The sequence below is a fragment of the Dromiciops gliroides genome, chromosome 6 (assembly GCF_019393635.1).
Source record: "Dromiciops gliroides isolate mDroGli1 chromosome 6, mDroGli1.pri, whole genome shotgun sequence".
In the NCBI taxonomy this organism is placed as follows: Eukaryota; Metazoa; Chordata; class Mammalia; order Microbiotheria; family Microbiotheriidae; genus Dromiciops; species Dromiciops gliroides.
This window is the reverse complement of record NC_057866.1, coordinates 78,894,497-78,920,998: the sequence shown is the minus strand read 5'-3', so window position 1 is coordinate 78,920,998 and position 26,502 is coordinate 78,894,497. Positions and strand designations below refer to the sequence as shown.

At 41.0% G+C, this 26,502-nt stretch overlaps 1 protein-coding gene across 15 annotated transcripts in view; it reads right to left on the bottom strand.

Annotated features, from left to right (window-relative positions):
* The window catches only part of PROM1 (prominin 1), a 168,343-nt gene that overhangs the window by 135,522 nt on the left and 6,319 nt on the right, over positions 1 to 26,502 (bottom strand). For 13 of the 15 annotated variants that reach the window (XR_006353624.1, XM_043972682.1, XM_043972693.1 and 10 more), the window contains exon 2: positions 22,290 to 22,754. Coding sequence is in view for 14 of the 15 variants with exons in the window: in XM_043972682.1 (XP_043828617.1) it covers positions 22,290 to 22,512 (223 nt within the window). In the remaining variant the exon portion in view is untranslated. Of the gene's footprint in view, positions 1 to 22,289; positions 22,755 to 25,596; positions 25,708 to 26,502 lie in introns of all 15 variants that reach the window. The other 2 variants (XM_043972684.1, XM_043972685.1) reach the window with 1 other exon arrangement.

Sequence of the window (26,502 nt, the reverse complement as noted above, 5' to 3'; positions counted from 1 at the left end):
TTCCAGCCTCTCAGTTATCCATCCTACATGGGGTTATTAAGCCGCTCCTACAGCTCATCTTTCCCTGGCACACCAGGTCATTTCAGGGCAATTAGGTTTGGAAGGGATCCATTTATAAGTTTCAGTCTCAATTATCGAACATGTTAAATTTAATAAACACTGGCACCAAACTAAAAACAGTAGGTGGTGTGTGTGGTTTTTTTTTAATAGAACGATTATAATTCAGAATTGAATTCATGGTTTCCTGTCGGGGATGATCATTTGGAAAAAGTCTACAGAATATGAAACAAATAGTCACTTTATCAATATTCAGCTCCATGGCTTCTGGTTCTCAGAAATACTCTCCAGAGTCATTTATTTCTTCAACATAACTAGTTATCCATGAAATCTAACAAAAAGAGATTGTGACATTTTGTTCTGTTTTAAATCATTTGGCCCATTTAAAACCATTCCAAATTGATAAGCTGTGGCTTTGTGGTTTTATGACCACTTGTAATGAGTATATCTGGTTTTTCTGTCCACCAGAACAATTGTATCTTTCTGAGAAGGAGCTATACAGGACAGAGTCAAGCCCAGACTTCCTCAGATATCTACCTCAGTTCCTGGGTCCTACTGGTAAACAGAAGAGAGATAGCCCTTCCTTAGAAAGAAGATTAATAGGTATAATATAATACTATCTGATAGATCCAGGCCTCAGCCTCTCCCTGATCAGTATCTATTACCCCTTTTTGCAAAATTGGTCAGTTTGAAAAGCTAGATATGGGGAGAGGGTAGAATTCTGGGCACAGACAGAAGCCAGACAGCTCACGTTTGATCAATGCTTCTCTAGCCAAAGCACGTCATCTGAACATCTCAGCTATTTCTTTTATCGCTCTCTGTTCTAGGTTGGAACAGTGCCTTCATGTATCCAACTGAACAAATATTTCTTAAATGCCCACTACCAGCAAGACATTGCTCAAGGTGCTGGGATATAAAAGTGATCCAAACTCTGCTGTCCTCTAGGAACTTAAAATCTAATAGCAGTAAAAATAAAGGGAGAATAGGGAAAAGACCAGGCAAAGTGCTGCAAGAAAGGTTTTTCAAAAAATTTTAGTGTTTTCCCTTTGGCTCCAAGTTTCAAAGGCTTGTTTGGTACCACTACTCATCCCTTCCCCCCTTCGCTCATGGTCTCTAAGATCACAGCAGCCAAGAAATGCCTTTGTGTGGGAAATAAAGGGGTGGGGGGGTTTAGAGAGTAGCAACCACAGGAAGATTCATAAAGAAGTTCTTCCAGTTCAAAATCCTATGTCCCTGTCATCTTCTAAGTGGTGTACCCAGTGTCACATAGCTAGGAGAAAAAGCCAGGTTTTAAAATATCTAGTGTGGTATTCTTTCCAGAATATTAAAATGCACAAAGGTCCATTCTTTACCCTAAAATTCTATGATTCAAGCAGTTACCTTTTGACTCAACATTCTATGGCTAGAGAAACTTTATCCAGTGGCCACACAGCCTAAATTTATCTTGTTGCAATGTGGTAGTTGGTGAGAGGGGAATGGTGGGAGAAGGGTAGGCCCACATTGCATTTGGGCAAAGATTCAGATTCATTCAGGTGAAATTTTACCCTTAAGTTCAAAGAACTAGAAGAAGCTATAGGACATCTAATGCGACCCTCATTTTACAGATGAGCAAAATGAGGCTGAATGAGGTTCAATGATCTACCCAAGGTCTCACAGTCAACAAAAGAACTGGGATACCCAGGTCCCATTCATCCACTATACCACAACACTCAGGCCACAGCTTACCTTTAGTCATGATAAAAGCTATCTCATGTTATTTAAAAGGACTTTATCATCCCCAAATTTTATAATTATTACAACATATAGCACCATACTTCAGTGATTAATCATTCTTGTTTCAGTCGGGTCTGATTTCATGGCTCCATTTGGGGTTTTCTTGGCAAGGATACTGGAGTGGTTTGCCATTTTCTTCTCCAGCTCATTTAATAGAGGCAAACAGGGTTAAGAGACTTGCCCAACTATCTTTACATGTAACGGAAAAAATAAAATATCTCATTAAAAAAAAAAAAAGAGAGACTTGCCCAGAGTGTGTGAGGCTGGATTTGAACTCATGAAGATGAGTGTTCCTGACTTCAGGCCCAGTACTCTATCTATTAGGCTATCTATCTACTGCACTTTAGGAGCACCCAACATAATGCTCTCAAAGCAGCTAGTACTTACTGGTACTTTGTTAAAAGGTTGTTATTCTCATAGCAAATACCACTTATCCTGGAAGGGCTAGCTCCAGTTCCTTGTCTTTACTGAAAGCTTCTTTGACCATTCCCCTTTCTCCTATCCCATCTTCATTATTTCTTCAATGCCCTAAACATAGTAGGTATTCAATGAATATTTGTTGTTGCTATTTGTCCTTTGTTCCCCAAGAGGACCACGACATCAGGCGTGATGTCATGACTTGCACTGAATTGGATTTAAATGAGGGAGAGCTGTGCAAGGTCACCAACCTCACTCTCTCCTGCAGAGCCATCTGGGTTCAGTGGCAAGATATAAATCAGGACAACTGGAGATGGCCCTGAATATTTGAGGCAATTGGGGTTAAGTGACTTGCCTAGGGTTATACAGCTAGTGTCTGAGGTGAGATTTGAACTCTGGTCCTCGACTCCAGGGCCAGTGTTCTACCTACTGTACCACCTAGCTGCTCCTTCAATGAATATTTACCAAATAATGAACGTAGACATGTTAGTACTGTATTACACTTCATTTAGTATTTGATCGCATACTGTGGGGAAACTTCCAAATGAAATTAGTATTTCTCAAAGGGTATGTGTGCTGCAAGATACCAAAGTTTCCACTAGACATTCCGTGAATTGTATTTAAGTTATAGTTATAAAATCAGTATATGCACAAATCTCCTAATGGAATCCCACAATTCCTCAAGGCACAAAATAATACCACGCCATGAATAACAATGTTGAAGAGGCACTGAATGAGAGTCATCTCAAACTATAAACAGGCTGCCTGGGAATATCATGGGTCCTCCACAACATCAGATGTCTCCAAGTGAAGACTAGCTGACCATTTACCAAGTAATATTATAGAGAGTATGGGGGGGCAGCTAGGTGGCGTAGTGGATAAAGCACCGGCCCTGGATTCAGGAGTACCTGAGTTCAAATCTGGCCTCGGACACTTGACACTTACTAGCTGGGTGACCCTGGGCAAGTCACTTAACCCCCATTGCCCCGCAAAAAAACAAACAAAACAAAACAAAAAACAACAATGAAGTCAGTGGGAGATGCCCTAGTTGGTCACTTGATATTTCTTTTTTTAGGCTAGTTCAAAGCCTCTGTGACCCCCACCTCCCCACTGCTACCCCCCCTAAAGGGGGCTCAAACTATTATTTCCCAAATGTGGAACCACAACCTCTAGGAACCATGACAGAAGAACCCATTTAAAACCAGTAGCCAATTTGACAGTGGTAGCAAAAACTATTCCTTTAATCTTTGCTTTAAAGCTTTCCATCTGGGAAAATTGCAAGAGTGTTGTTTGAAAAGAGAGAGCAAAAAGAGATCTGGGCCTGGGGGCTCCAAGGGGAAGAAATGGATTGTGGATTGAACCCTAACCAAGAAAACCATGACACTTGTTAAAGTTGTAAGTTTTACAAATCGACCTGCTCTCAGTGATGGATAAACAGCTCCCTATGAGTGAGGCAGACATTCAATGCTTTCTACAATCCAGCAACTACCTATCTTTCTAAACTTCCTTTGTACAACCTGCCTTTCCTGTACTGAGTTCCAGCTAAAATGCACTTGTTTACATGGAAGATGAACGTCTCTATCACAGCAGGTTTCACAGAAGATTCTAAAAAGGCACAGAGACTCGGACATGAGGGAAGAGGGGAACAGACACAACAGAAATCACTGAACAAAAGGCACCACCCCAAAACAGGTTTTTCAGATAAACACAGGCCTTCACGAACTGGCCCACTGCTACTTGTTCCCCTTCTTTCCCAACTCTTTGCATTTGTTCCTGCAGGTCTTTTGCCTCAAAAACTCGTGAGTCACCCCCAAGACCCTACTCACTCCTTCCTCTTCCCCAAACTCCTGACTTGCATTTCACACTACCTTCAAATAACAGTTTAATTGTAATATTTTTTTCTGATAAAAGTATTTTATTTTTTCCAGTTACATGTAAAAATAGTTCTCAACATTTGTTTATTAATTGCAATATTTTTGTGAAACCTTTTCTGAACTGCCTGACCCAAAAGAAAATGCAAATCTTTGGAGCTATGATAGCATTCTCTCCCTTTGCCATGCTCAAATAATATATTCTGCAATTGAGGCATCTCTGTGCATATCATTAGAATCCCCACCCCTAGAAGGTAAGGTCCTTGCAATGGGGCTGAAGGACTAACTGCCTCAACTATCTCTCTGCAGCCCTCACTTCATCCCTTACTATTGGTCCTGGGGTACACCGGAATACTTGAAGGCTCTGTGACTTACAGTGTCAGGCTCCTCTCCACCAGAATACAAGTCACAATCCCTCTATGGCCTTATTAGGTGGGTCCGGAAAAGTTGCCCGATTCTAAAGTTACACTAACCTGTGGCCAAAGTGGTGCCCAGCTCCTCCAACTTATCTGGGCTGGGCCTCCAAAGAGGTCAGCAGTCCATTTGTGTGGGGTGGAGGGGAAGAAGAATGGGGAGCAGACCTGTGGGAACTTCCAGTATGGAAACCCATCCATAACTTAAAATCAGAGCATGGTCTATGGCATTGAAAGGGTAAGACCTCAACCCAGGTCTTTCTAACTCCAAGGATAACCCTCCACCCACTATGGCAGGCTCTCTTACCAGGTCCACAACTTGCATGTGTACTTCAATTTGCCCATAATTCACTCCTCTTCCTCCCTCTCTCCTGCCTTTCAGAGACTCTGTCTATCCCAATAATACACAAAAGTTGCATCTTCCTTCCATCTACTTCCTTGAATGGAATCCTATCACAGCCTAAGGGCCCATTTCTTGCCATGAATGTATCCACATACTCCCTTCTCCAATCCAATCCGGCACCTCTTTCTGCGCTACCTTCCGAATTTTAAAAGGCCATGCATGGCAAGAGCTCCTTGCAACATTCCTTTAGAAGCCTTAAAATGACATTCCTTTCCTAGTCACAGAGAATGGAATGCTAAATCCGACCTCCCACTGTTGCCATCCCCACAACAAAGCCAAGACCTGGAGCTGTACCCCACGCTGGAGGTTGTTGGAATGCCAAGCAAATCTTGAGAAAAATATATGAAAGAAATATTCAGAGATACCGGAGCTCTGGGAGAAGCTGCTTCATGGCTTCCCTTTTTCAAATACAAATTCACTTTGAAAGACATACTGGTGCTTTATTCTGTTTGCAGGCTACAGGAATCATAGTGTCAACTTGTGAAGGTTAAATGATTGTTTGATATGTGGCCAACAGAAAGCTACTTCTCCCCAAGTTGGTGCCACAATACACGGTTTTAAAGTTTACTAGATTAAAAACTAAAAGCCGGTCCCAACATTCATGGCAAGTTTCACCTAAACCATCCCAGAGAGCTAGGTAGTTTGCTAGGCTAAAAGCTCTCCAGGGAAGCACATTTCATTCACAATCTCCTTCAGTAAATCCCCTTCTAAAAGTAAAGGTTGTTAAGCACTAGAAACAAGTCCTTATAGCTGTCCTGCTGCTAAAATTTAAACCTATTTTCTCTTTTTTGTTCCTCAGTGAGGATGCTGACCAACTGCCTCCATTTTTTTATTCAACCATCTTCATGTCCTTGAGGACATGAAGTCTTCTTTGACTTGTTTGTGTAAAATTTTCAACCGCCAAATTGCAATTCTTAACTTTTCTTCATTATCCTTATTTTCTAATTTATTCCCTTCCCATTATTTTTTTTAATTTTTTTTTTAGGGCAATTGGGGTTAAGTGACTTGCCCAGGGTCACACAGCTAGTAAGTGTTAAGTGTAAGTGTCTGAGGCCGGATTTGAACTCAGGTACTCCTGAATCCAGGGCCGGTGCTCTATCCACTGCGCCACCTAGCTGCCCCCCCTTCCCATTATTAATCAGACATTTTATCAAGCTCAAAACAGTGCAGAGCCCACAAAAAACAAACAAACAGAACTAAAAACATTCAAAAGTGGCCTAACAATCCACACAGGAAAAACCAAGTGGATGAAGACTATTTATTCAGATTACAATATACAACGAACCAACAGCCCATTGAACTATACAAGTGTCTTCTTGGACAGACAATGCAGATGGATAATAAGCTCATCCCAGAAATGAACAGGAGAGCTGTCGAGATTCCCTTTGGGAAATTACACATATATTCCCACCACCCAGCACAGTGCCTGGTACAAAAATAGATGCTTAATTAAAAACTTGTTGATTGATTTGAATTGCCCAATGCAATTACCTAATGGTACCAAACTTCTACCTAAAACAGTGAACCTGCCCGGTAAATTCAAGAGACATTTATCCTATCATCAATCTATTTGGCTTCTTAGCAATCATTCAGTAAATACTTATTCAGTGTTTAATTTGGCATGGTACAAAAAGCCTTGAACTGGAAGAGCAAAGATCTGGGTTCTAGGTCTAATTCTCTTACTAACCCATTATGTGACCTTGAGAAAGCTGATTAATTCCTGTTTAATGATAAGCAAACTTAGGGGATGGGATTCAATGAGCTCTTATGGTCATAAGATCATGGATTTAGAGTTGGAAGGGATCTTACTTACCGGTCATCAAATCCAATCTCCTCATTTTACAGAAGAGGAAACTGAAGACAAAGAAATTCAGTGATTTACCCAAAGTGACACTTAATGAAAATCTGAGGTAGGACTTGAACCCAAGTCTTCCTGACTCCACATCCAACATTTCTATCCATCATACCATGCTGCCATGCTACCATGAGATACCATGAGATCTGTGCTAGTTCCACAAAGCCTGTTGCCCCTCCATTGTCCCTTCTACTCATCCACCGGTTCTACCTCCCTTTTTTTCTGGGAGATTACGAGAACTCAGAATCCTTTTTCCAACAGAGTAAGATACAGTAATAAGTAACTGTGAGCCAAGGTCCTAACAACATGATTCACTAAGCCTAGTAATTCACTTTCTGGTCCTTCTAAGATTGATAAACACCAATATGTAGCTCTTTGAGAACAAAAACCCTGTCTTCTTCTCTATATAGCATGTAGAAAGATAACTTTGACATACTGAAAAATATCAGTCCAAAGAAATAAGGAGAAAATATAGATAAAGGTGGAAGCTCAGAAGTTAGGATGGGGAATGATACAAATAAATAAATATTACAGCATCAAATTCAGAGAACCAGATCCATGTTGTTTAGGGTCTACTCTGACCCTTGGAGCCTTTTTTCTTGCTTTACTTTAACAAAGCCAGGAAAGCTCCTCAATTAACACAACTCTTTCTGCTACCTTAATCATATCTATTCTTACAAATTGGACTTGGAGGGAAAGTTTCCCCAATCTCTCTGTCATTTGACTGAATGCATTTTACTTTTAGATTTAATCATCATGTATGAGCCAAGGATCAGAGAGATTAAACTATTCTAGTAGAGGAGTGGTTATGTCTCCACACCAGATTCTAGCCTCAAACTAATTTGCCCATCATTCCAAGATCCATTTCTGTATTGTCTATTGCTGATGCCACTAACATATCATGTTTTTTTGATGCCCCAGGCAACAATGATGAGAAGCATGGTCATGGACTCATCAGCAAACCAGAAAATATATTACTAGGTTTAGTGAATTTAAGTTGCTAGGTCCTTGGCTCACAGGCACTTCCTGATTACACCCCGCTCAGTCTGAGAGATCTTGAACTCTGATCAACCCTTCAGAGAAGGGGGAGAAAAAGCAGTGGAGGGGAGCAGGTCTAGCACAGATCTTTTTCCCCTGAAGGATTATACTCAGTTTTGCTGGGGAGGTGATTCTTGGTTGTAATCCCAGTTCCTTTGCCCTCCAGAATATCACATTCCAAGCCCTACAATCCTTTAATGTAGAAGCTACTAAATCTTATGTTATCCTGACTATGGTTCCATAATACTTGAATTGTTTCTTTCTGGCCACTTGCAGTATTTTCTCCTTGAACTGGGAACTCTGGAAGTTGGCTACAGTATTCCTGGGACTTTTCATTTTAGGCTCTCTTTCAGGAAGTGATCAGTGGATTCTATTTCTATTTTGCCTTCTGGTTCTAGGATATTAGGGCAATTTTCCCTGACAATATCTTGGAAGATAATGTCTAGGCTCTTTTTTTCATCATGGCTTTCATGTAGTCCTATAATTTTCAAATTCTCTCTCCTGGATCTATTTTCCAAATCAGTTGTTTTTCTAATAAGATATTTCACATTGCCATCTATTTTTTCATTCTTTTGGTTTTGCTTTATTGTTTCTTGATTTCTCATAAAGTCATTAGCTTCCACTTGCTCGATCTTAATTTTTAAGGAGTTATTTTCTTCAGAGAGCTTTTTTACCTCCTTTTCATTTGGTCAATTTGGCTTTTCAAGGCTTTCTTTTCCTCATTGGCTTTTTGTACCTCCTTTACCATTTGGACTATTCTGTTTTTTAAGGTGTTATTTTCTTCAGTATTTTTTGTGTGTTTCCTTTAGCAAGCTGTTGACCTTTTTTCATGACTTTCCTGCATCACTCTCATTTCTCTTTCCATTTTTTAACTCTAACTCTCTTACCTTATTTTCAAAGTCCTTTTTGAGAGCACTTCTACGGCCTAAGACCAATTCATATTTTTCTTGGAAGCTTTGGATGTAGGAGCTTTGACTATGTTATCATCTTGTGAGGGTGTATTTTGATCTTCCCTGTCACCATAGAAACTCTCTAGGGTCAGCATATTTTTCTGTTTGCTCATTTTCCCAGCCTTTTTCTTGACTTTTAACTCTTTGTTAAAGTAGGGCACTGCTTCCAGGGTGGAGGGTGCATTGTCCCAAGCTTCAGGGATTTTGTGCAGCTGTTTTCAGAGATATGTCTAGGGATTTATAAGTTTTTAGTTCTTCCAGCTAAGTTAGAGTTAAGTAGCATCTATACTTAACTCAGGAGCAGTTTCTATAGTTTCTTTTTGTCTGGGGCACACCGAGGAATCTTGTCCTTGAGAGGCTAAACCAGAGGACAGATATGCCTAGAGAGATAAGTGGATTCCCACCCTGGGGAGATAAATTTGGGTGTGGCTGAAGCCTTTGTGTCCTGAAGAGAGATCCGTAGCCACCCCTCACCCAATTCCTCCAGTCACTGCCAGGTGGGGATGGTCCTCCCTCACTAAAGGAAATTTCCACAGCAGATGGTCCACCCCCATCAGTCCTCTATAAAAGTACCTGCCAGTCTCCTGCTCGAGGAGATTGGTACCTCTGAGCCACGTGCTTTGTGCCTATCTCCCCATGAGAAGTCCAAGGATTTCTTTCATGGTTTCCCTTCCCTTCCCCTGCCCCTAAATAAACTACCATCTTATTTTAACTACTTTTGTGTGCAAGAGGGTGTAATTCTTTAAAGAGGAATTCCTAAGAATCCCAACCCCTACCCAAACCCCATACCCCATTTCCCCCCATATCATTTTGTTAAAGGTTCATTTACATTAAGCAATTAGTAGTTTCTGTACATAACTCCCTCCGAGCAGTCTTCTGGTTCTGTTACCCCATAAAAACCCTGTCCTAGGTTCCTTCTTTGAGTATTCCTAGCTTCTTGCTTTGTGATACCACAAGCTATAGTTCCTCTGCCCTGATTAAAGACCTTGTTTTCTCCTATATTGATCGTTTTCTTAATTTACAGTTTAACACTATATACCCTGGGTCATGAAGTTTAAGAAGCCTTTCCCAGCTCTGAGGCAATAAATCCATTAAATGTCTGGATTAGTAGTGATTATGATTGTATTATTTAGCAAAAACAGACCTTAGCTCTCATCTATTTCCAAGCCTTTTCATATACTTTTCCTCAAATGGGCCCTATAATACTTGATCAAAGTAAATAGCACTAATAATAATAATAATAATAGCAACAAGAAAAACAATAAAATGGCCCTTTAAGGTTGACAAAGCACTTGCAAATTTCTCATTTTATCCAACCCAGTGGGTATGATTATGATGCAAATTTTATGGATAAGCAAACCAAAAAGGTTAAGTAATTTGCCCAAGGTCAGACAGCTAAGTAAAAGAGGCAGAATTTAAACTTGGGTCTTCCTGGTTACAAGTTCAGCACCAAACAAATCTCATTTCATCTTTACAATAATCCTAAGGAGGCAGGTGTTATCTCCATTTTACAGATAAGGAAACTGAAACAGAGATGGAATGACTTGCCCAAGGTTGGTTCTAAAGCCATGTCTTGAGTCCAGGTCCATGCTCTAGCTACTCTATCACTTAATTGTCTAGTATTACAATTCTGATTTTACAAATGAAGTAACCAAGAAACAGACCATTCATTGCCCAAGGCGGCACAACCGTTTCATGACAAAGCTGCCAGAAGTAGGATGGATGTCCCCCTTCAGAAAAGCATGTATGTGACCATTAAAGATTGACAACCATTGCCACCACTAGTAATTAGTAAGGTTCAGCTCATTATAATCCAGCTTCCTAGACTACCAAGCTGGGTCAATAAACAAACAGATGAAGCCAACAACAAAAGCACCTCATATGTATTTATAGGAAGTAATCCCATGCATAGTACTTTCCTCATAACCACCACGGAAGAGGTAGTGCTGCAACCTACCTAACAGTCACTCTACCAGTGAGTAACTGAACTAGGTTCTGAAGTGCAAGTCTCCTGATGACAACAGCAGTGTCCTACCCAATACAGAAGCTTACAAGTGGTCCAGTTGGCTAGATCCCCGCCTCCCAGGGGAATCTGGGAGCCTGCTAGCTAGTGTGCCTGCCCATGCCTAGTCTGCTTTCACATTAGCCCATCATTCTTTTGATAATCAGTGAGAAACCCCCAGGAGCTAGAGAGGGTCAGAGAGGCACAAAAACCAGAACTCCATGCCCTTCCCTAATGCAGGTATGCATAGTTTGCCCAAGGAAAGCACAGTGAGACAGATAAGACTTGTTCAAATGAGCATAATATTCAAATGCCCACAAGCCAGATATAGGAACAGGATTTACATGCCCTCTACCAGAACTATTTGTTTACTGTTAATTCAATCTCTCACAGGTTTTCCCAGCACCAACTGGTAGATAGAAAGCTGGCCTCCAAATAAAGGAATAATCAAAAGAATGAAAAAAGCATTTATTAAGCACGTAAGTGCAGGAGATATAAACAAAACCAGTTAGATAGTCCTTGTTTTGAAGGGGCCCATGCTTGAATTAGAGGAAGTAATATATAAAAAGATAGTTCATTTACAAGGTGTTTGGAAATGATCTAGAAGTCTGATGGAAGCAGCAAGGGAGTGGATGGAAAAGACCAGGGGTTATGTGACCTTAGGCAAGTCCCTTATCAGTGTCCTAAGCAATTTTTCAGAACCATAAATTTCAGGCAGCCAATCATAACAAGCCTTCTTAAGTGTTAACTATGTTGCAGGCACTGTACTAGAGATACAAAGAGAAGTGAAAAAAGTCCCTGCCCTTGAGAAGCTCACAGTCTACATTGGCAGAAGGAGGTTCCATACTTGAAGTTTAAACAAGGAAGTCCAACTGCAGAAATACCCCTACCTACCTGTTAGGGTTGCTTTGTGGATTAAATAAGAAAATATTTATAAAGCTCTTGGTACAGTGCCTGGCATAGTAAGTGCTATATAAATGTCAGCTATTAGTATTATTATTATAAGAAGAAATGCATTTTGCTATTGTACATTGACTTTTTTCAAAGAAAGCAAAATGTAAGTATTTTTACAATTTCAAATAATTAACTATGCATTCTACCATTTAGCTTCCCCCAAGATCCCACAAACAAATTACAGAATTTTCTAAGGGTTGAAATCCCATGACCATCCAGCCCCATCCACATCCAAAAAGGAATCTTGGAGGCTTCCAATAAGAAGCCAACATTTCCCAAGGTAGCCCATTCCACTTAAGAGATGGTAACCCAGTTGTTAGACAGTTTTTCGATATCAAACCCAAATTCTGCCTGACTCAGTTTCTATACATTCTCCTAGTTGTACCCTCTGGGGCAAAGCTGAACAAATCCATTCCCTCTTGTCCATGTGAGCCCTTCAAACACTTAAAGAGGACTCTCAATTCATCATTTTCTTTTCTCAAGGTTAAACTAACTTCAGCTTGAATTCAGTAATCCAAGGTTCACATGGCAAAAATCAAGGTACCAAGTTGGTTGTTCACTAACAAGTGTAGGTCATGTAGAACAAGCACAAGAGGGCCTTTTTTGGAAGTTAAGAATTTATAGGACTTGGTGACTAGTTCGAGGCCATCAATGAGAAAAAGGGGAATCCAAAATAACTCCCAAGACTTTAAAAGTCTGGGAGGATGGTGGTGCAATTGCCTAAAACAAGAAATTTGGCAGAGGAGGCCAGAGAAAAAGGGATGGGGCACAGGGAGATTAGGGAAAGAATGAGTTCAGTCTTGGATCCATCTAATTTAAAGGAGATCCAAATAGCAATAAAGCTAACCAAACCTACTATCTGGCTAATTCTGGCAAAATTTTAAAAAAACCTTCATCCCTGAATTATGTGAATAATTTGCTTGGGTGAAACTGGCTATAAATAGCTTCACTGAGGGTAGTCCATTTTGTCTTGCCAGTTTATGAAACACCACATAGACCATATGAAGAAGTGACCTGCAGTTTAATACCCACATAGGCCCATCCTTGATAATCACAACAGATCTTCACATTTATCTATGTTGGACTTTTGCAGCTCAGCAGAACAAGTGAGGTGAGTAAGTGATCTCCCATGAGACTACTACAGGACAGTTATCCCATTTATTCAGCTATAAAAATCAGACTGAAATATAGACATTTTCCCTGTCCACAGTATTTAGGAAAGAAAAGTAACCTGCAGTGTCTTCGGGGAAATTTCTCTCTCATTTTTGCTGAAAGCATGAGAGGGTGATTCAACCCCTAAAGAGAAGTCCCTATCTGATGTTCAGAAATACCATTCTGAGTTGTATTTTTTCCTCCCAAAGAGAAAAATAAGGAATGGCTGGCAAAAGCTGCTAGTGTTGGTGTTAAACACTCACTGATTGGCTGAGGTAGAGAAATAAGGAGGAATCTCATTGTGTTTAGGTATCACAACTGTAACGATTGGAATGACGCCACCTGTTGGAGACTTACTGTAGAAGAGTTCCGCCCATGAACCGAAGGTCTTTGAGGGCAAGACCAGGAGTCTCTTCTTTGGCGTCAGGAAGTGACGGGCTAGTGGGAGGATGAAGGAAGAGACTGGAGCTCAGTCTCAGGCTCTTTCCTTGGGACTCTGGTGGAGAGTAGAGCTAGAAATGTGCTCTCCCGTTAATAGATAGGAATCTAGGCCTTTCTCTCTCTCTTTACCAAATTCTTATTCTCCTTAATAAACGCTTAAAAGTCTAACTCTTGCTAAAGCTTATAATTTATTGGCCACCACTCATTGGATATTTTAGACAGACTAGCTAGAATTTTAGCCCTTAACACACCTATGAATTAGAAGTTCTGATAGGTAAAAGTCATATCAGAAGACATTCACATGAGAGTTGCACAGCAGGGAGTCAGAAGTGAGGAAGGTCTACCACGGTTAACAAGAAATCTGTATTCTAAAACATAAGATGGTAGATTTTATTATAACTTGAAATAATCTTAGAGATTGAATTCATCATTAGGATAGTGGAGGTCCAATGAGGGTAAGTGACTTTGCCAAGGTCACGTGTCTAGGAAATAGCATAGACAGAGTACAAAATCAGAGCCTCAAGACTCTAAATTGAGTGGTCTTTTCACTCCACAAGGTGTGCCTGTATATTTATTAAGGGCCTTTAAATAAGTGATCTCACATTTTGGTACACCAGTCAAAAATAATCACAGCTCCATTTTTTTTAATGTAATACAGTTAAATTATTTTTCTTTTATGTCCTCTAACCTTTCTTTTCCCCCAAAACAAATCATATATCACATATCCCAATCATATATAGGAACTTCCTTCTGTTTTACATGTTTGAATATTGTTTTCTTATATTAAATATACTTCCAGACCTTATCCTATTAAATTTTATGTGACTCAAAACCTACTTTGTGCCTAACTGCTTTGCAGTTTTTCTTGCAGTCTGTCTAGAATAAAGTACCCTCCTTGTATTTATTTGGGTATTTAGATTGCCTGAAGAATGCATTTCTGGATTCACTTACAGCTCCATTTCTTAAGCTTAACAGCATCCCTTCCTACACACACACACAAAGATGGAATGATGAGACTGAAAATATAAATAGACTGAATTATTTTTTAAATGGATTATGTTTATAGAAGTTAAGCAGACCTGATATATTACTAAGCTTTTGAATTTGACCTCAGAGAGAAAAGCAATTTGGATCCATCAGTCAATAAGCAGTCATTGAGCACCTGTTAGGCTGGCCCACTCTGGCCACCATCCTAACCTCTGCCCTAACCTCCACCCATGCATGGACTTGGTCTCCCAAACCAATCTGGCCTCTGAGAGGTGAATTTTCTTTCACCTTATCTTGGCCATAACCAAGCTTCCACATCACTTAAGGGCAGGCCACCAAGGCTAAACCATTCTTTGCATCTTGCCATGGTCACCTCCCCTTTGGTGGAGTCTTTTCCCATAAGAATGGGAACTCCAGGAGGGTAGGCACTGTTTTGCAAGCTTTGTATTTCCATCTCAGTTGCTTAGCACATTAAGTGCTAATTCAATGTTTTCTCTCTTCTTCCCTCCCTCCTTACTCTTTGCTCTTCTCCCCCTCTTCCTCTTAGGACATCCTCAAGCAAGTCTTCAATTAGAAGAAAACTTCCAACATTTTTGGCTGCTTAGTGGCTGCTCAGAGTCCAAACTCTTTTCTATAGTCAAGAGTTTTTCGGAGGACCATTTTCCTCTTGTCTTTCTTGGAATTGGGTCCTGAGAAACCTGAGCAGTTAAGTGTGCTGTTATCCAAGAGATCTAATGCTTTATCTAAATAATCCCCTCTGGCATCAGTGGGAGAGTAGTTTTCTGAAGAGCCTCGAAAGGCTATGTATGACCCAGTCCATGTGGGCTCCAATAACTTGGCAGACCCAGAGGTCACATTTAAGATCTGTCAGGCACCTCACATGCGCATCCACAGCCCTGACGAGAGCTCTAAGTGGGCTATAGCTCAGACTAGCTGGACAGCCACATTTAGCCAGAATGATGGAGATAGTACTGAAAGGCCTCGGACCAATGATTCATCATGGTCCACAGAGAGGACTGAAATCTGTTTAGGAGATGAAGCTTCAGTATTCCACTCGTTTTTCTCCACAAAACAAAATGGTGAGCAGTCACCTGAAGAGCTAATCAGGACATTGAAATCTGTCCCCCCTCTGATTTTCTACCTCCCATTCTCTGATATCACCACCACCAGCACCACTATGGTTTTGATAACTACAATTTTACTGAGAACAGACTGATCCCCACCTACTTAACTCTCCATTCCCAGGCCAATGAATTGCCTGGGGCTAACCAATCTTTGTCAGTTCCAGACTCTTGATCGACTTATGGATCTCCCCCAAGAAAACTACCCCCTCCCAAGGATTCCCCACCTTATTCCTTGGATTTTATGTTATTGTGTAAAAGGTTCCACCTACATTAAGTAGCAACTATACTTAACTCAGGAGCTGTTCTATAGTGTCTTTTGTCAAAGGTTCATTTACATGTGACTGGAGCAGTCTTGGGTTCCCTTTTGTTCTGTTACCCCATAAAAACCCTGTCCTCAGTTTCCAACTTTGGGTATTCCTAGCTTATAGCTTTGTGATACCAGGAGCTGTAGTTCCTCTGCCCCGATTAAAGACCTTATTTTCTCCTATATTGATTGTTTCCTTAATTTCCAGGTTAAGAGGTAATATATAGAAATTACTTTGTGCCAGTCACTGTGCTAAACAACAGATCTTCACACCAACCACCCTGGGAGACGGGTGCTATTGTTATCCCCATTCTACGGTGGTGGAAACTAAGGCAGACAGAGGGTAAAAGTGTTAGTAAGTTATCTTACTAGTTATCTAAGGCTGAATTTGAACTCATCTTCCTAATTCCAGGCCCAACACTCTATCTGCTGCACCACCTGGTCTGGCTGCCCTGAGCTTCTCTCTCAGTCTGTGCCGTTTCCACCACTGCAGCTGACCTAGCCCTCAGAGAGGGGCAGGAAAAATAGAGAGATACCAGACAAGCTCCTGCACGGCCCCCATGAGCACTTAACATGTCCTCGGCCTCACCAGCCTTGTTGTCTTGCCTCTCTTGCCATCATTGTAGGTTTCTTTCTTGCAGCTGCTGCTTCTTAACCCCTCACTTAAGACTGCATCAGTCCCTACAACAGACAGCTGTTGTAGGGACGTGGGAAGAGAGGAACCAGGAGCCATTACCCAAACAGAACCTTTGGTAGGAACAAGCAAGTGTTGGAACTATGGGAAGCTTAGGGGCCATATTTTATTCCAACACCCCTACTAACTATCTTGCCCAGTCTGGCAGAAATTCTTAAACTATTTTTTGTCATGGTCCCCTCTTGAAGTTTGGTGGAGAATACAGACTGCTAGAATATTTTTAAATGCATAAAATAAAATACATAGGATTAGAGGATTAGGTAGAAATGGAGGAGAGAGAGACATAGAAAAAGATCTGCAGTATTTGGGGGTCACAGATCATGAAGAATTCTTCACCATCATCTAAATTTGACAGCACAGATATACAGATTGTCTTCTGAAATACAGGCTGTTACTATGTAAATATTCACTCTGTTTCCACAGTAACTTACTGTCCTGCTGGAAGTATCTTTCTCTATTAGGAAAAGCCCTGAATTGGGAGTCAGGCTACCTATAATATAAAGTCTTAATTCTACCACTGTACTGTAGAGGCTGGACTCTCATTCAGGTGAGGTCGCAAATCATTTCCTCCCTCAATAAAGTCTTTAACTTAGGTTCAAAATGTCAGTTTCACAAGTACAGCATGGGAGAGAAGCACATGGTTAGACAAGCAGTTTATTGGGAAAAAACCTGAGAGCTTTGATGGACCGCAGGCCTAATACAAGTCAACAGTGTGTGGGCTACATTAAGAAAAGCGTAACTTCCAGGAATAAGGAGGTAATAATCCCTGGGCACTCTGCCCACAGCACATCTTTAATAGCTCAGGTCTGGACAATATAGTTTAGGAAGGCGTCCGATAAGATGGAAAGGATCCAGGATAGAGTTGGGTCTGTTACATAGAGGTCAACTGAAGGGACTGGGGGACGTTTAACCTGGAGAAAGAAAGGGTTTAAGAGGGGAGGCCTGATGACTCAGTTCAAGTATTTCAAAGGTAGTCTCCAAGAAGAAGTGTTAGGCTTCTTTTGTTCAGCCCCAGAGGGCTGAACCAGGAACAATGGTTGGAAGCTGCAAAACGTCCAACTTTTTGAGAACTGGAAGAGAACTCACTGCCCATCTAGTACAAAGCAAACCAAACATCAAAGGAATCCCCACCGGAACATACCAAAGTGGTCATCCGGTCTCTGCCTGAGGAAGCCATCACTTCTTGGGTGAGCTCATTCCAGCTTGGGGGAGCTCTATTTTTTACAAGTTTTTCCTGATATCAAGCGTAATTCTCCTCTTTGTAACTTTCATCCATTGCCCCAAGTTCTAGCCCTGGACCCAACAAGGCCAATTGAACAAATTTAATCCCCGCTCCACATGACTGCCCTTCAAATGCTTGAATCGATCTCATGTCCCTCTGAGTCTTCCTTCCAAAAGGCTATCCACAAGTTCAGTTCCTTCAATGCGTCTCACATAAAGCAACCTGGCTGGCTGCCCTCTGCATCCTCTGCATTTTATTAATGTCTTTCAAAAACCACGACATTTAGAAAGAAATGCAATACTCCAGATGAGGTCTGATGAGGGCAGAGTACAGTGGGATTATCATCTCAGTATTCAATCAGAAAGGGAAGTTGGGAAGTACTGGTCTCCTCGCCACATTGAACACCTTCAAGCAGAGGCTCTCTGACCAATCGTCAGGAATGTGAGTACTGCTTTCGGTGTATGCTTTGAATACTTGGTGACCAATGTCACCAACGATTCTAATGTTTGCAAAGCAGTTGACTAAAGTTTAAAGAACTATACAACCCATCAGCTCTAACCATTGATATGACTTTTTTTTTTTTTTAAAGACTAGAGTTGGGCAGCTAGGTGGCACAGTGGATAGAGCACCGGCCCCGGAGTCAGGAGTACCTGAGTTCAAATACAGCCTCAGACACTTAACACTTACCAGCTGTGTGACCCTGGGCAAGTCACTTAACCCCCATTGCCTCACTTTAAAAAAAAAAAAAAGACTAGAGTTGAGGGTTGATCAGTATATGGGAACTCCCAGTGAAGAAGTGCCTTCTTCCTGTGCAGATCACTAGAGAGCTGTTCTGGCAATTTTTTCAAAGCCTCAGTGGCTACGCTGCCAGGCAGCATAGTGGATAGAGTACCTGCCTCAAAGCCAGGAAGACCTGGATTCAGGTCCCACCTGTGAGGCTGGGCAAATTACTTAACCATTTACTACCCCAGGGAACTCTTCTAAGACAATAACTGAACTACAGTTAAGTAAAATATAACTAGGTGGCTCAGTAGATAAAGCACTGGACCTTGAGTCAGGAAGACCAGAATTCAAATCCAGCTTCAGAAATTTCCTACTTGTTTTAATATGAACAAGTCATTGAACCTCAGCTTCAGTTTCCTCATGTGTAAAATGGGAATGATAACAGTACCTACTTCCTAGGGTTGTTGTGATAATTCAAATGAGAAATGTTTGTTTGTTTTGGGTGAGGCAATTGGGGTTAAGTGACTTGCCCAGGGTCACACAGCTAGTAAGTGTCAAGTGTCTGAGGAGGATTTGAACTCAGGTCCTCCTGAATCCAGGGCTGGTGCTCTATCCATTTCGCCATCTAGCTGCCCCAAGAAATATTTTTAAACCTTTCAATGCTATAAATAAATGCTAGCTAGATTATCTCATTTGAGCCTCAGAGTAATCCTAGGAGGTAGACACATCAGGTATTATCTTTATTTTACAGAAAAGGAAACTGAGGAGGTTCAGAGAGCCTAAGTGACACAAGTAAGAGGCAGCATTTGAAGGAATGTCTTTCTGACACATTAACTTATTCCCCTATGTCCAAGGTGAGAGGCTAGGCACTGAGAATCCAAGACAAAAAATGAAAAAGCCCTGATTCTCAAAGAGCCTATGTTCTGGGGGGATGGGGAATGGGAATAACACACACACAATAAAGTAAATATAAACTATGTACAAAGGAAATATAATGTGATTCCAGGGGGACAGTGACTACACATTTAGGGAGAGGGTAGTTCAGAAATGGTTTCATGTAGAAGGTAGCCCTTAAGCTGAGCCTTATAGGGAGGTCGAGGAGAGGAAGGAATGAATTCTGGGCAGGAGGGACAGCCTATGAAAACAAAGGCAAGGGGCAAAATACTCTTTACCAGTTTAACTGGAAAAACTGGAAAACAGCATGTGATGGGAACTAATGTGATAGTACAGAAAGAGAGGTTAGAGCAAGACTAGGCTTAAATGCCAGATAAGAGTGGGTACTTTATCATAGAGGCAATAGTGAGCCACTGAAGCTTATTGAGCAGGGTAGTAACTCAAGTCTAGCATTTTATCCAATACACCACTCTATCCTCCATTGATGTGTGGTAACAACAGAAGGTAAAATATCTCTGTCCTTTAAATATGTCCTTTAAAGTATGGTACACTTGGTGAATATTACATAAAGTATCAAAGTTAAATGAATGCAAGCATATATGTGTGTATTCATGTGTATTCATGTATATGCATGTATGCACATATACATGTGCTATACATGTGTATATATACACCCTTGTTGTATGTATATCTTCACACCTATGTATGCCTACACAATGCGTGTGTCATGTGTGCATATATGCAGACACATGAACACATCTGTGCGTATACACATGGGTGAAGCTAAATTACATCCTTTCAATAACAGGTTATTCAACACAATCTAAGAAAACTTTTTCTCCCTCAATCATCCAGACTGTTGCTAAAACATTTGGGATTCACTTTCTTTGAAACTGGAAGACAAAAGTATTGATGAAGATTAAGAAGCAAACTAGGCCAAAGCTCACAGATTATACTCAGATTGCAATTTTTCTGAAACCCCAGCCTAATGAACAGCAGGGCTTGAGTTATACACAGTCCAGAATGCATCTAAAGTTTTATGGGCTGCCAAAAGCTGCCTTCTAGCTTTTTCACATTCATTGAAAACTAAAAATCAGCTCACTCTTAAAAAACAAATTACAAAGTAGCCTTCCCATTAAAAACAGAGACAGTAAAATGGAACAGCATATGGAAAGAAAGATTATGGGATTAGCTAATTACATGATATGCTAAGAACTCAACACAGGAACCAATTCTAGAAGGTAGGGGGAGGGGAACACTACAAACTTCAAATAAAGCAAATGCATTTTCTCCATTAGCAAATTCCCAGCATCCTTATTTTCCCTTCAAGAAAGGGATACAAATTACAGAGACCATACAGAGCTACATTTCCTTAATCTACAATATTCACACTTAAAAAAAAAACCTCAAGAAAGTGGAACCTATTCAGAAATCACTTAACATATTATGATTATGCATATATTTTTATTCTTATTCATAATTTGTTTTTTCTTCTGATGATGATTAGTGTTGTATTTGAATATTAACGTAGTAGCATAAATGTCAGGAAAAAACCCTCCACTTTCTTCCATTAAAAATGAACACTGAGGGGCAGCTAGATGGCGCAGTGGTTAAAGTGCTGGCCCTGGATTCAGGAGGACCTGAGTTCAAATCTGACCTCATACACTTGACACTTACTAGCTGTGTGACCCTGGGCAAGTCACTTAACCCCCATTGCCCCACAAAAAAACCCCCCAAAAACAAACAGACAAACAAAAAAGAACACTGGGGTTCAAAGTGATCCCCTTTCCTAGAACTCTAAATCTTGAATAACAAGTTTCCAACTTCACTTCAAACTTGTAGCAGCAAGATACCCCATCACCCATTCCCAATTTATACACTACTTACTACCCCATGGGCTCTGGACACATCAGGCACTAAATTATGATTACTGAACAGACTTTGTTGAATCTGAAAATATTTCCGCTGCCAGGTCAGAGTAGGAGAAAAGTTTGTAAATTAAAAGTAGGAAAAAGGTGACTTTTAATTAAATTTAAAAAACATAAATTTTTCCACAAAATAGATAATCGAATAATAATTTAATAAGTGTATAAATTCACACACACAGCTCTTATGAAAAATGGCTGACCTGTTTTATATAACCTGTTTTAAATGGGAATCCCTGCTAATTTAACAAAAATGCCTTTCAAAGCATACATAAATGACTCCCTCACCATAATCCAATTATTATGGCAATTCCACAAATGAAGGAAAAACTGCTTTTTAAAAAAAGCATCCTGTGATTACAAGGAAACTTTTAACTTTTAAGATGAAAGTAAAGCAAATACAATATGCAAATTCCACAACTAACAGATACTTCGCAAGGGCCATTTTTATTTTATAATCTCATCCCCACAAATATAAACATAAACTGTTTTTGATAGGATAGGATTAAGAAGATGCACCCAATATGGCTCAGCTAATACATGAATAAATGAAAGCAAACAACCCAAGTTAGCCTATCCTCTTCCCCCAGCCTAAACTCTTACAACTCATATGTATGTGCATCCTATTTAACACTTGAGTGACTAAACCAGTTTGGCCTGGACTCCCCTTGCCCTAAGCAAAGTCTAACATTTGGTCTGTACATGTATTGAGGTTAAATTTTAACTGCTAGCACCACAACATCATGGAGCTCACCTTTAATTAAATAATTAAATAATCCTTAAGTCCTTCAGTAGTTTGGGAAGATCCATTATTTAGTTTCTAACCTCCCCCTCCCCTGAAAAAGAAGTTTATTCCTTCACAAAAGGCCAAGATAACCTGAAAGAAAAAAAAAACCCACCATCCTGAATTGAACATTCTACCTCTTTCCTTTTAAATCTTGAGGTCAAATTCCTCAAATACTTAAGTAGTTCCAATTCATTTTGCTTTGGTCCATCAACATTTTCTGTAGCGTACTGGTGCTTATAATACAGAGGATTGAAAAAAAAATTAAAATACTACAAGGGGAGTCTCTTGTTTAGTCTCACTTACCTTCAGGGAAAGGGTTGGGCTGCACCACAGAAAGGAAGGCTCGGACAATTCGAAACAAAATTTCAATTGGCCCAGAATCAACATACAGGTTCGTCTCATAGTTTCCAGCAGGTAAGTAGCCCAGATCCAAAGTTCCAACAGTTGTCTTGTGCACAGAATGCCCCTGTGAAACAGGGCTTCCCAGCAGCGCCAGCAGCAGCAGCAGACAGAGGACAAATGCCATAGTTTAACAAAATGCAGATAGCATGAGGAAGGCTTTGGGGAGGGCTGCTTCTTTTCCTGAAGCTTGGAGATCTTCCTGGCAGGTGAAGAGATGGGTTTCTGTGAAGCAGGCCAGTGGCATGGGCAGGTATGTTCAGCAGCCTTCTGCACTGGCTGCTGCTCCTCCTCCTCCCCGGATTAAGTAGGCATCTGCTACGAACTGATGGAGGAGGTCTTTCCAGGGAGTGAGCGGGGACACCAGGCCTGACAGAGAGATAAGAAAGGGCTTAACAGTCACACACCCTCCCTTTTCTGGGCAAGTCCAGAAGAAGGTAAGGTTGCAATTAGAAACCCCCACCTTAAGTACTAGAATTCACCTAGGACTCTGGTGAGGTAAACATTAATAACAATAGCTTACATTTCCAAAGGCTTTAACATTTGTCAGGTGATTTACAAAGACTCGGGAGCCTTAAAAAACAATCTCTAGAGATAAGCGACTTTATCAACAGCCCCAATTTACAAAAGAGGAAACTGAAGATCTGTGGGGGTAAGTAAGGTGAATTGCTTCAGGGTCACACAATTAAGCGTGAGGGAAAGGAATGGATCCCGGTTTTCCTGACTCCAAGTTCAGCATATTACCTGTTATACCCCTCCAGCCATCATTCCCATCTCCCCACGACCAGAACCTTGGAAGTAGCACTAGGGTACCTTCTCTGAGACATAAGCTTTTGCCTCATCTTGCCCAGAAACAGACCTTCATTTCCACTTCCCGGGTGTCTCCATGTCATCCTGCACCCTGCCAATGGGTTGGTTCTCCCTTTAGAATGTAAACCCCTAAAGGGCAGGGACTGGCTTGCTTGTTTGTATTTGAACCCCCGGCACTTAACACATAGAAAGCATTTAGTCAATGACTATCCAAGTCAGGAAGCTTTTACATGAGAAACCAAACAGGAGTTTGTGGTAACGCTGAGAGAGGGAGAAAAGGGAGTGTGGAGGAGGTGGAGACACAGATCCTTGAAGAAAACAACAACAAAAAAGCATCACCTTCATCTGTGAAATGAAGAGATCGAACTGGGATGATCTCTAAAGCCCCTTGCAGCTCTGCCTATAACATTCCGTGAGTCTATTCTGGGAATGTTAAGAAGTCATACAATCTGATCTGGTCATGCCCTTCGAGGATTCAGAAGGATGCAGCTGCCTCACTGCAGGCACAAGGTGCACTTCATTTCTCCCAGGGAGTGGGTAAGTGCTTTCCCCCTTATTACTACTTGTCAGTTTCCAAATGTACCTTTTATCTATATTCTATTTCCCAGGAAACAATGCAGGTCGAATGAGGGACTGACTATCAAGGGACCAGCCTAAGCTAGGCTGCTCAGGTTTTTGAAGCCCCATAGCCATTGTCTTAAAAAAGACAGAAAGAAAGAAAATATAGGGCACACAAAAATGCAAGACATAATTAGAATTTATTATTTAGCCAATAGCTTCTCTAGTCTTTTCCTATTGAAATGCCCTAATTATTAAGGGGAAATCTGACTTTCATGAGATGTCACATTTGGTATTAAGCCTGGTTAAAGCCATTCAAATGTTTCTATCTTGGAGTTCATATGATTTTAGAGTTGTAGGGAATCTCAGAGATCATCTAGTTCACCCCCTACTCCCCCCCCCCATAATTTGTGGACAAAAGAAACTGAGACCAAGGTGCATACAAGTAGTAGTAGCAGGGCTAGGGGCTAGTATTTCAAAGTTGCTATATTTGAGGATCCCAATAGGGTTGAGAGATAGGTCCAATGAGTGTCTTGTTCTATACCCGGGTCTCCCCTCTACCCAGGACCCAGAGGAGGAAGAAGCATGCTCCCTGTTCCTCGCCATCACTACTAGACTCTCCCCTTCTCAGCTTCCTTCAGCAAGCTTTTCTCCTCTTTTGAGTTGTTACTCCATGGAGAGCATCACTCTCTCCAGGGACTGGTGACTGTTCCCTCCCAGCCTTTAAGTTATTCTCCTTTCTCAAGGAATTCCTACTTACTTCAGTCTTCCTCTCTGCCCCAGAGTCTTTATACTTGGGGACCTCCGTTTATATTTTGTTATCCCTGCCAATGCTTCTGCTTTCTAGCTTATCAACCCTAACTTCCATGAGTTATACCTTTACTTGATCTCCATCACCTACAGAGATGCTCATACCTTGGATCTTGTCCTAAGTGTTCCCACCTCCACAGTCTATAGGTAAAATGTCTTACTCTCACCAGATTCTTATCTTTCCATCTGTCCCTGTGGCTCACCCTCCTAAACCTATTCTTAGTCTTTACCCCATGTTCCTACCCCACGTTCCACTTAGTCCAACCCTGGTCTGGTTTTGCAAAGTCATCAACCCCTGTTCCAGCCTTTTCCCGCCTTCAAAATCTCAACTCCACTTTCACTTCACACTGTTTTCTGGCATTGCCACCTTGTGTTATGCTATTTCTATTCAGACCTTTTCAAACCTCAAGTTTGGAATATTCCCACCTACCATATGCCTTTTCTTCCCCTTTTCCCAGCTTCCAAACACCAAAATGGAGGAAGTCAGAGAAGAGTGATAACTAGATCCATCTACTACACATTTGTTTTCTGATCTCACTGGTACACTGACAAGATTTTTATTCTTTCCTGATTGACTCGGTCACACTGACCTCAGTGGTAGCTCTAAACCTTTTATTCCCCTCCCCCCAACTCCTAAACACCTAAAACATTCTTTCTCTCAGCAAAAGAACTTCATCTCATTCTTCATTTTAAGAAATGAGGCCATCTGTTGAAAGCTCCATTTATTCCCCAATTTTACATTTCAAATCACTTCAATATCATCCCCACTCTCTTTCTTTGTTCCTCTCAGAGAGGAAGAGGTGGCCCTTTTCTGTGCCAATAACAGCCCATTTCCATGTGCTTTTGATCCTATTCTATCCCATAGCCCTTCAATCAACCTCTCTAATTTTTCATCTCTCATTTATTCACTGAATCCACTGAATTCACTGAAAGGGGGTATGTATACCCTTTCAGACTACTAACAAATATGTCCAGCTCTCCAATCTTTCATTTGAATCCCCTAGCCCCCACACTTTTTTGTCTTATATCTCACCTCTGTTGGGGAATTCTTCAGCTGAAAGAGAGAAATCCTAAGATCCTCCTGGAGAGTTATTCCTCCTACCTAGGTCCTTTGCACTGGAGGTCAATAAATGAAGAGGCAAGTCTAGAAGATAAAAAGTTTACTTAGCATCAGCTGATGGGCAGTTGCTAGGTGGCTAGCAACTCTGCAGAAGAGACAGATATATACCCATATCAGGCTTTATACAGGTTTAGAAACAGGTAGATGGCACAGTGGATAGAGTGCAGGGCCTGGGGTCAAGAAGACTTCCTGAGTTCAAATCCAGCCTCAGGCACTTAGTAGGTCTGTGACTCTGGGCAAGTCATTTCACTCCATTTGCCTCATTTTCCTTCATCTGTAAAATCAGCTGGAGAAATTGCAAACCACTCCAGTGTTTTTGCCAAGAAAACCCCAAATGGGGTCACAAAGAATTGAATATGACTGAAAATAACTGAAATGACACAGCTTTAGGGGCAGACAGGCAGTCAGGCTGCTCAGCCATATTCCTTATTTCAGAAGTAGAGACAGACTGTAAGATGATTTGGGGGTCGGGAGGTTGGTGAAGAATATGAAGAATGTTTTAACTGGAGGAACCTCGGTGTCACCCGTACTGTGCCCCCTGTAGTTCAAATCATCATATCATCTTGCTAGGGTAGGAGGTCTCTAGTAAATCCCATCAGACTATCCAGGTGGGACAAGAGTGGAGGACTCCCTTTTGAAACAGAGTCAGTATAATCTACAAGTTCCATTTCTTTGATCTCAATATAGTTCCCCTAAATTTACAGCATATGGCTATGGTATATCTCATCCTTACCTTTCTTCCATAACCAATCTCCCAGAAAAAGATTCTCACCTCCTCACTTCTTGCCCTCTAAGCCTCCAGATTCATCACTCAACTAA